Below are 8,315 nucleotides of genomic sequence, written 5' to 3' on the forward strand. Positions count from 1 at the left end.
TTACTCATGGTTGAGTATGCTTACTAAAGCTGGGAACAGTGAAATAAGGAAGGGCTTAGATTAGAAGAAGCAACAGGAGAGGCTAGGCAGGGCTGCTTTGGCTCCTAGATGTGTTCAAGGAAAGAAGCCAGGGCGGGGCTGAAGTCAGCTCAAAGGAAGGTTTGAGAAAAGGGGGCCTTGGAGACAGGCTCAGGGGGTTAGCCTGGGAGGAGGAGCTGCTGCTTGTTGCTCCCCAGTTGCAAGCATCTGTTGCGAGTCTCGTGGGGTCCCTTAGAGCTTAGGAGATGCATGTCCTTGGTAAACGTGGGCAGGGGGAGGCACAGGCGTGCTCCTGGGAGGCAGAACACAGGTCTGATTCCTCAATTTTAAATTGTGAGCTCTACAGTATTAACGAATATTGAAAATGTTGTTTGAATTAATTTACACAAGACCCTGAGGGTAGCACTATGCCTGTGGGCTGAGTGCGTGATAAAAATCTCCAAAACTAAGGTAAATTGATAGAATTGTACCAAGCACTGGGGATTCAAAGATGAGTACCACCTGCTTCCTGTTCTCCAAAAGTAGACAGTCCAGAAGGAAAGAAGATGTAAATTTGGTTGTTTTTTAATAGTATTAATATCCTTTCTATGGTATGAGATTATAGGGTGTATGCATTTTTTCTTTTTACAGTGGCAAAAGCCAGAGAGTAAAGTGTCAATCAGATACACACATATGACTTTAGTCTTATGGCTCCTGCCCCTTGAGACACATAGGGTGTAGTGCCAAGGAATAATAATGTTGAGAATTTTATTGAAAAATAAAAGCTTTTTCCTTCTAGTGCATTTATGCTTCTTCAAGCAAGGAATTATACTGATTGTAGGATAGATATAAGTATTGTGCTGCATGGTATAAAAGACCATTGTATGTAAACATCAACTATCACCTGATAGACACTTTTCTATGTACTTTATACACAGTAATTTGTTTAATCATTACCCTGAGAGGTTGAAGCTTACCATTTTATTGATGAGAAAACTGAGGTACACAGACAGTAACTAACCATTAAGTGGCAAACCTGGGATTTAAACTCAGGTAGTTTAAAGGCCGTTGTCTTAACTATCACACCACACTGCTTTTAGTTAAAATTTAAGTCTAGTTGATTTTTAGGGCACAAGCCCACTTTTTATTTATTTTTCAAGCCCACTTTTTAAGTGTGAAATTACAGTGATACTGCTTTTTAACAAAAGAGAAAAACAACTTGCTTCATTTACACAATGCATATTAAAGGTTTTAGTTCATATTTATGGAAGCTCAAGTTCGATTCAAACTTCTGAAAGATTTTCCTCTGATGCATAATACTTTGAGTTTCAGGACTTAAAATTATAAGTAAATCTACATTTGGTGCTTCAACATTTTCCCCTTTTTAACTTTCTAATTGTCAGAATTTCAAGAAAACATCAGAGGGTAATAGAAATGTAAGTGCATTTACATAGTTACTTGATAAAATTGAAACCCTATAGTGCAAACATTTTGGGGCAGCAAAATCTATGGTGAATTCTTAACCATATTGTTTGAGAAATGTTTATTATGTATTGATTATTTGAGAAGAAAACAGCTTGACTGTGTGCCAGAATGTTTATAATTTGACATTTGATTCAGACAGCTCATTAGATGAGAACTCCGTAAATCACGTGGCTTCACTTTGCTTTGTGGCTGTAGCTTGCGGCTACCCTGGAGAAGGTGGGCCCCGTTCATCTTGGGAGGAGGAAGACAGGATCAAAAGAAAGTTAAAGCCATCATAAGGCTGGTTTTTCTTTTTTTTTTTTACAGAGACAGAGTCAGAGAGAGGGATAGATAGGGACAGACAGACAGGAATGGAGAGAGATGAGAAGCATCAATCATCAGTTTTTTGTTGGCAACACCTTAGTTGTTCATTGATTGCTTTCGCATATGTGCCTTGACCGTAGGCCTTCAACAGACCGAGAAACCCCTTGCTTGAGCCGGCGACCTTGAGTCCAAGCTGGTGAGCTTTGCTCAAACCAGATGAACCAGTGCTCAAGCTAGCGACCTGCAGGTCTTGAACTTGGGTCTTCCGCATCCCAGTCTGATGCTCTATCTACTATGCCACCACCTGGTCAGGCAAGGCTGGTTTTTGATACAGGGCAGAAGGCCGTTCTGCTGGCATAAAGTTTCTAGCATCAACCGAGTATAGTTTAGTTTCAATCATTAGGAATGAGAAAATAGACTCTAAATCCTAGCTAACAGAAATCTGGACTCATCACTAAAGGAGTTAAATGTTTGACAAACTATTACATTTAATGATTAAAGTCTAATCTATGGGTTGCGGATACTCTATAGACTGGGAGATAGTAGAGGTGCAGTGGGTTGAATGTTGACCTGGAATGCTGAGGTTGCCGGTTCAAAACCCTTGGCTTGCCTGATCAAGGCACATATGAGAAGCAACTATGAGTTGATGCTTCTCACTCCTCTCTCCTCTCTCTAAAATCAATAAAATCTAAAAAAAACCCACGATTATGTGTTATTAAAGTTTCTCTGGTTTAGCAAGAAATATTTGTGGTAGGAAAACATGAAAATAGTCTGCAGTGTAATGTCATTTGATTGAAAAATATTTTTTAATTGATTTTAGAGAGTGAAGAAGGAAGAGAGTGAGATAGATACATCGATCTGTTCCCGTATGTGCTCTAACGGGATTGAGCCCACAACCTTTGCATGTCTGGATGATGCTCTAACCCAGTGGTCCCCAACCTTTTTTGGGCCACGGACCAGTTTAATGTCAGAAAATATTTTCACGGACCGGCCTTTAGGGTGGGACGGATAAATGTATCACGTGACCGTGACAAGTGTCAAGAGTGTGTCTTAGACTGATGTAACAGAGGGAACTTGGTCATTTTTTAAAAACAAAACATCGTTCAGACTTAAATATAAATAAAATGGAAATAATGTAAGTTATTTATTCTTTCTCTGCGGACCGGTACCAATTGGCCCACGGACCAGTACTGGTCTGTGGCCTAGGGGTGGGGGACCACTGCTCTAACCAACTGAGCTATCTATCCAGCCAGGGCTTGATTTCTTTTTTTTATTGATTTTAGAGAAGAAGGGAGGAAGAGAAGTAGGGAAAAGGGAGAGAGAGAGAAACATTGATTTGTTCCACTGATATATGCATTTGTTGGTTGATTTTTTTTTTGAGGGAGGCAGAGATAGAGATGAGAAGCATCAACTCATAGTTGCATCACTTCAGTTGTTCATTGATTGCCTTGACAGGGGTGCTCCAGCTGAGCCAGGTAAGGTAACCCCTTGCTTAAGTCAGTGACCTTGGGCTTTTGAAGTTGGGACCTTAGCGTACCAGGTTGATACTCTATCTACTGTGCCACCACCAGTCAGGCTCTTGGTTGATGAGCCCTGACCGGGAATTGAACCTGCAACCTTGGTGTATCAGGACAATGCTCTAACAAACTGAGCTACCTTGCCAGGGCAGTAATGCCATTTTAGAACCAAACTTGGCCTGACCAGGAGGTGGCGCAGTGGATAGAGCGCCGGACTGAGATGCGGAAGGACCCAGGTTCGAGACCCCGGGGTCTCCAGCTTGAGCGCGGGTTCACCTGGTTTGAGCAAAAGCTCACCAGCTTGGACCCAAGGTCGCTGGCTTGAGCAAGGGGTTACTCAGTCTGCTGAAGGCCCCCATGGTCAAGGCACATATGAGAAAGCAATCAATGAACAACTAAGATCTCGCAACGAAAAACTAATGATTGATGATTTTCATCTCTCTGTTCCTGTCTGTCTGTCCCTGTCTATCCCTCTCTCTGACTCTGTAAAAAACAAACAAACAAAAAAAAACCAAACTTGGCTGGGTTAAGATGCTTTTATGGCAAAAGTAATGTTTTAAATATTACTATATAGTATGTTTTAGTTAATATGATACTTTGTGTCCTTGATTGCTGAAAAAGTTTACATAAAGAACTGTTATCAAAACACCCACTTGACAGCAATTTCTTTAAAGCTGATGTATTCATGGGAATAAGGTCACAATTTACATAATTTTAAAAATGGCCAAAATTTCTAGGTTTTTACATTGATCATTAAAGGTGCTATCTACAAAAATCAAAACAAATCAGAACAAAGGCAGAGATACTGAGGCTAAAGAGGCAGACACTTCCTATATACACCACAACCTACAATTCAGATTTCCAAGAGCTTGTTTAGCCAGGGTTACAATTCTTTTTTTAAAGATTTTATTTGTTGACTTTAGAGAGGCAGGGAGGAGAGAGAGAGAGGGAGCGAGAAGCATTCGTATGTGCCTTGACCAGGTTCTGAACCAAGCAATCTCCGTGTCCTCAGTGTTCCAGGTCAGCGCTCTATCCACTGCGCCACCACAGGTCAGGTAAGACTAAGCTTGATTTTAATGAAACTATATTGACACAGAGAGGTTCCACTTTCTAGATGACTTCTAGCATTGTCAGTGATAGTCAACAGTTGAGAGCAAACCTTGGGTCAGACCTTTCAGGGAAAATGAATTGAGTCAGCATGAACCACAGTCAAGTTTAAAGTGGCAGCTAGGCTCCACCAGGAGGCATTCTCCATCCGGGATCTACAACAGCCTTCGCTAAAGGGAGAAAGCTCTTTGAGCCTTTGCAGCAACAAGGTCTTTCTGTGAGTCTGACTGATTAGGGAGAAATGTCCTTTTAAAGTGACCTGAATTAGTAACATTTTCATACTGTTTATGGTCACTCATAGCAAGTCCTGCAAAGGCCTGGAGACAGTCCTTTTAGGTGAGTTCTATAACAAATACCTGATTTGAGCAGCTCCAAGCCTCATGACCAGCCCTCTCTGGAGAGTGGAGGAGGCCACAGTGTCTCAGTCCTTCTTGTTCTTTACTGTGTCAAAACACCTGATCAGAGCGACTGATTTTTTGGCAAGTGAGTTGTTATGCTGCTCATAGCTCACAATTTGTCTTTGGGAGAGATGTTTTTAAGAAATTGTTTCTTCTTGGGGTGATTTAAGGATTTCATTTGACTTTATAGGCCCTCACTGGCAGAGCTACCCTAAATGTCCCACAGCAATCGGCACTCTACTGGAGAAGTCTCCAGAAGATGCTGGAGGTGGTATTGACCTACCGCTGAAGGTGCTCAGAAGTCGGTAGGAGGAAGTGGAGGAGGCAAGGCAGGTGCTGGCGCGTCCTGGCTTTCCTCGACCAAAGCATAGCGCCTCATTTTCCTGCGGTCAGGCTCTGGCGTCTCCTCGGCCCATCTTCCCACGCGGCGTACACCTTTGGCCACCTTGGGTGCGTTCCTGCAAGGATTGTGGTCATAGATAACTAGCTTCAGACTTGACAGGTGGGCCAGGCTGGGGAAATAGCGGATGCTGTTCCGGTCCACATCAATCACCTCCAGGAAGGGCATGTGAAGAAGCACAGGGGGGAAGTCACTCAGAAGGTTGCCCGAGAGCCAGATGGTCCTCAGCTCACGGAGGCGCTGGAGCTGGCCTGGGAGCAGACGCAGGGCATTGGAGCCGGCATGCAGAGTCTTCAGGAGACTGAGCTCGCAGACCACATCTGGCAGCTCGGTGAGGCAGTTGGCCTCGATCCACAGGGTCCGGAGATTCTGGAGCAGGCTCAGTTCACTGGGGAGATAGCAGAGTTTGTTGTTGCCCAGGTAGAGGATGCAGAGCTGTTTCAGAGTACACACCACCTGGGGCAGAGCCTTGAAGTTGTTGAAATCCAGAGCTAAGATCTGCAGATTTTGTAGCTGCCCCAGCTCCAGGGGCAGGCTGCTGAGGTGGTTGTCACTCAGGTAGAGCTTGACCAGCTCCCGGAAGGAGCACACGTGCACGGGGAAGCGCCATAGCTGGTTCCCACTCAGATCCACCATCTTGTCCAGTGGCATCTCCCGCAAGTGTCCGACTACATAGCTCTGGCAGCAGTCAGCAGGAATGAAGGCCAGGAGGGCCCTGATGGTGTTCCCCATGAGGAGGCTGGAGGCACGGAGAGCCCCAGGCCACCAACTGATGGGGCTGCTGCTCACTGCCCTGAGGCCTCTCCTCCCCTCCAGTTATAACCTGGGGAGGGCTTGACAAAAGCCAGTCACTTCAACAGAGAAAAGTGCTGCTGATAGCAACCTGAGTGTCGGGTGACAGGCGCAACAGACAGGCAGGGTCCAGGAGGCCAGGTCTGACTCACATACTTGCTTTCAATCCCTTAGAACCCAATCTCCTTTATCTATATTTTTTTGTTTGTTTCAAGCTGAAAATAGCTTTATGGTTGTTTTTTTTTCCCAAATGATAAAACAGTGAGACCTTACATAAAAGGTGTAAAAGAAGAAGGGGGAAAATTTATAGTCACACTACTCAAGGATAACTACTGTAAACAATCTAATCTATGACGTCTAGCCTTTTTGCTACAAGTAATCAATTTGTTTTTTAAATGAATTTACTTATACTGTTTAGGATTATTATGTTTTATCATAATGCATGGATATGTTTTTTATTTTCGCAGGTACTACACAATTATAAACATATGCAGAGTCCGTTACATGGATGTACCATAATTCAAACAGTTCTCTATTGCTGGGTATCTAGGTTGCTTACAGTGTGTCACTATTGGAAATATCCTCATGCATGCAATGTGAGCAGTAATCCACTAATTTCTTTAAAAAATGTCCTTACAAGCATTTCTGGGTCAAAGACATGTATCCTTTTAAGGCTTTTCATTTCCTCCCTCCCCCCAGGTCTGGTTCAAGTCTGAACCAGTGTACATACTCTACAGCTATCCATTTCTTCATTCTTACTCGGTAATGGTTCTCTATACTTTTACAATTTGCCTTTGACACCTGAAACCTATGTAAGTTTATTAACAAATGCACTCCAATACACTTAATAAAAACTTTAAAAATAAATAAAACACACACACCATACCACATTCCTCCATGTAGACTTGGAAATTCAACTTTGGACTACACTCTCTTATAAAAATAACACTGGCCCTGGCCAGTGGGCTCAGTGGTACAGTGTCAGCCTGGCATGTGTATGTCCCAGGTTTGATTCCCAGTCAGGGCACACAGAAGTGACCATCTGCTTCTCCACCCCTCCTCCTCCCTCTTCTCTGTCTCTCTGTCTTCCCCTCTCGCAGCCATGGCTCGACTGGTTCGAGAGCATTGACCCTGGGCACTGAGGATGGCTCCGTGGAGCCTCTACCTCAGGCACTAAAAATCGCTCGGTTCCAAGCATGGCCCCAGATGGGGGCTGCTTGGTGGATGCTGGTTTGAGTGCATGCAGGAGTCTGTCTCTCTGTCTTCCCTCCTCTCACTTGGAAAAGAAGAAAAAAAATACTAGTGTATAAATATATATTTGCTTATTTCTCCATCAGTTGTAATGACAAAATAATGGGAACATACCTTACTGTCCATTAATAGGGGAATGTTTGACTAAATGATCATCTGTGGAATGCTGTGTTGCTCGTATTTGAGTGGGATAAATCTATATTGTTTTCCCTTATCCTTAGTCTCTGCCCTATACTGTGTCTCAATAAAACCAGAATTACAAAAGGTATTTTTACTTATATAACAAAGGGGTAGGTAATAGCCTGATCAGGTGGCAGCGCAGTGGTTAGAGCATTGGACTGGGACACAAATGACCCAGATTTGAAACCCCAAGGTTGCTGGCTTGAAAGCAGGGTCACTGGCTTGAGCATGGGATCATAGACATGACCCCATGGTTGCTGGCTTGAGCAAGGGTTTGCTCCCTTTGCTGTAGCCCCCCGGTCAAGGCAGATATGAGAAAGCAATCAGGCCCTGGCTGGTTGGCTCAGCGGTAGAGCGTCGGCCTGGCGTGCGGGGGACCCAGGTTCGATTCCCGGCCAGGGCACATAGGAGAAGCGCCCATTTGCTTCTCCACCCCCCCCTCCTTCCTCTCTGTCTCTCTCTTCCCCTCCCGCAGCCAAGGCTCCATTGGAGCAAAGATGGCCCGGGCGCTGGGGATGGCTCCTTGGCCTCTGCCCCAGGCGCTAGAGTGGCTCTGGTCGAGGCAGAGCGACGCCCCGGAGGGGCAGAGCATCGCCCCCTGGTGGGCAGAGCGTCGCCCCCTGGTGGGCGTGCCGGGTGGATCCCGGTCGGGCGCATGCGGGAGTCTGTCTGACTGTCTCTCCCCGTTTCCAGCTTCAGAAAAATACAAAAAAAAAAAAAGAAAAAAAAAAAGAAAGCAATCAATGAACAAGCAATCACTGAACAACTAAGGAGCCGCAACAAAGAACTGATGCTTCTCATCTCTCTCCCTTCCTGTCTATCTTTCCCTATCTGTCCTTCTCTATCTCTGTCACAAGATATAAA

General features: G+C 44.5%; 1 protein-coding gene across 1 annotated transcript; it reads right to left on the reverse strand.

Moving 5' to 3' along the window:
- Window positions 1-1,135: 1,135 nt before the first annotated feature.
- LRRC10 (leucine rich repeat containing 10) lies at window positions 1,136-6,005 on the reverse strand. Its single transcript, XM_066368541.1, has one exon. It carries the CDS (start codon window positions 5,958-5,960, stop codon window positions 5,124-5,126), a length of 837 nt encoding a protein of 278 aa, XP_066224638.1. The 5' UTR covers window positions 5,961-6,005; the 3' UTR covers window positions 1,136-5,123.
- Window positions 6,006-8,315: the final 2,310 nt, after the last annotated feature.

This window comes from Saccopteryx leptura, chromosome 2 (genome assembly GCF_036850995.1).
Source record: "Saccopteryx leptura isolate mSacLep1 chromosome 2, mSacLep1_pri_phased_curated, whole genome shotgun sequence".
In the NCBI taxonomy this organism is placed as follows: domain Eukaryota; kingdom Metazoa; phylum Chordata; class Mammalia; order Chiroptera; family Emballonuridae; genus Saccopteryx; species Saccopteryx leptura.

Excerpts from the sequence above, each read along its gene's own strand:
- LRRC10 (XM_066368541.1), bottom strand. The coding sequence starts at position 5,960 with ATGGGGAACACCATCAGGGCCCTCCTGGCCTTCATTCCTGCTGACTGC.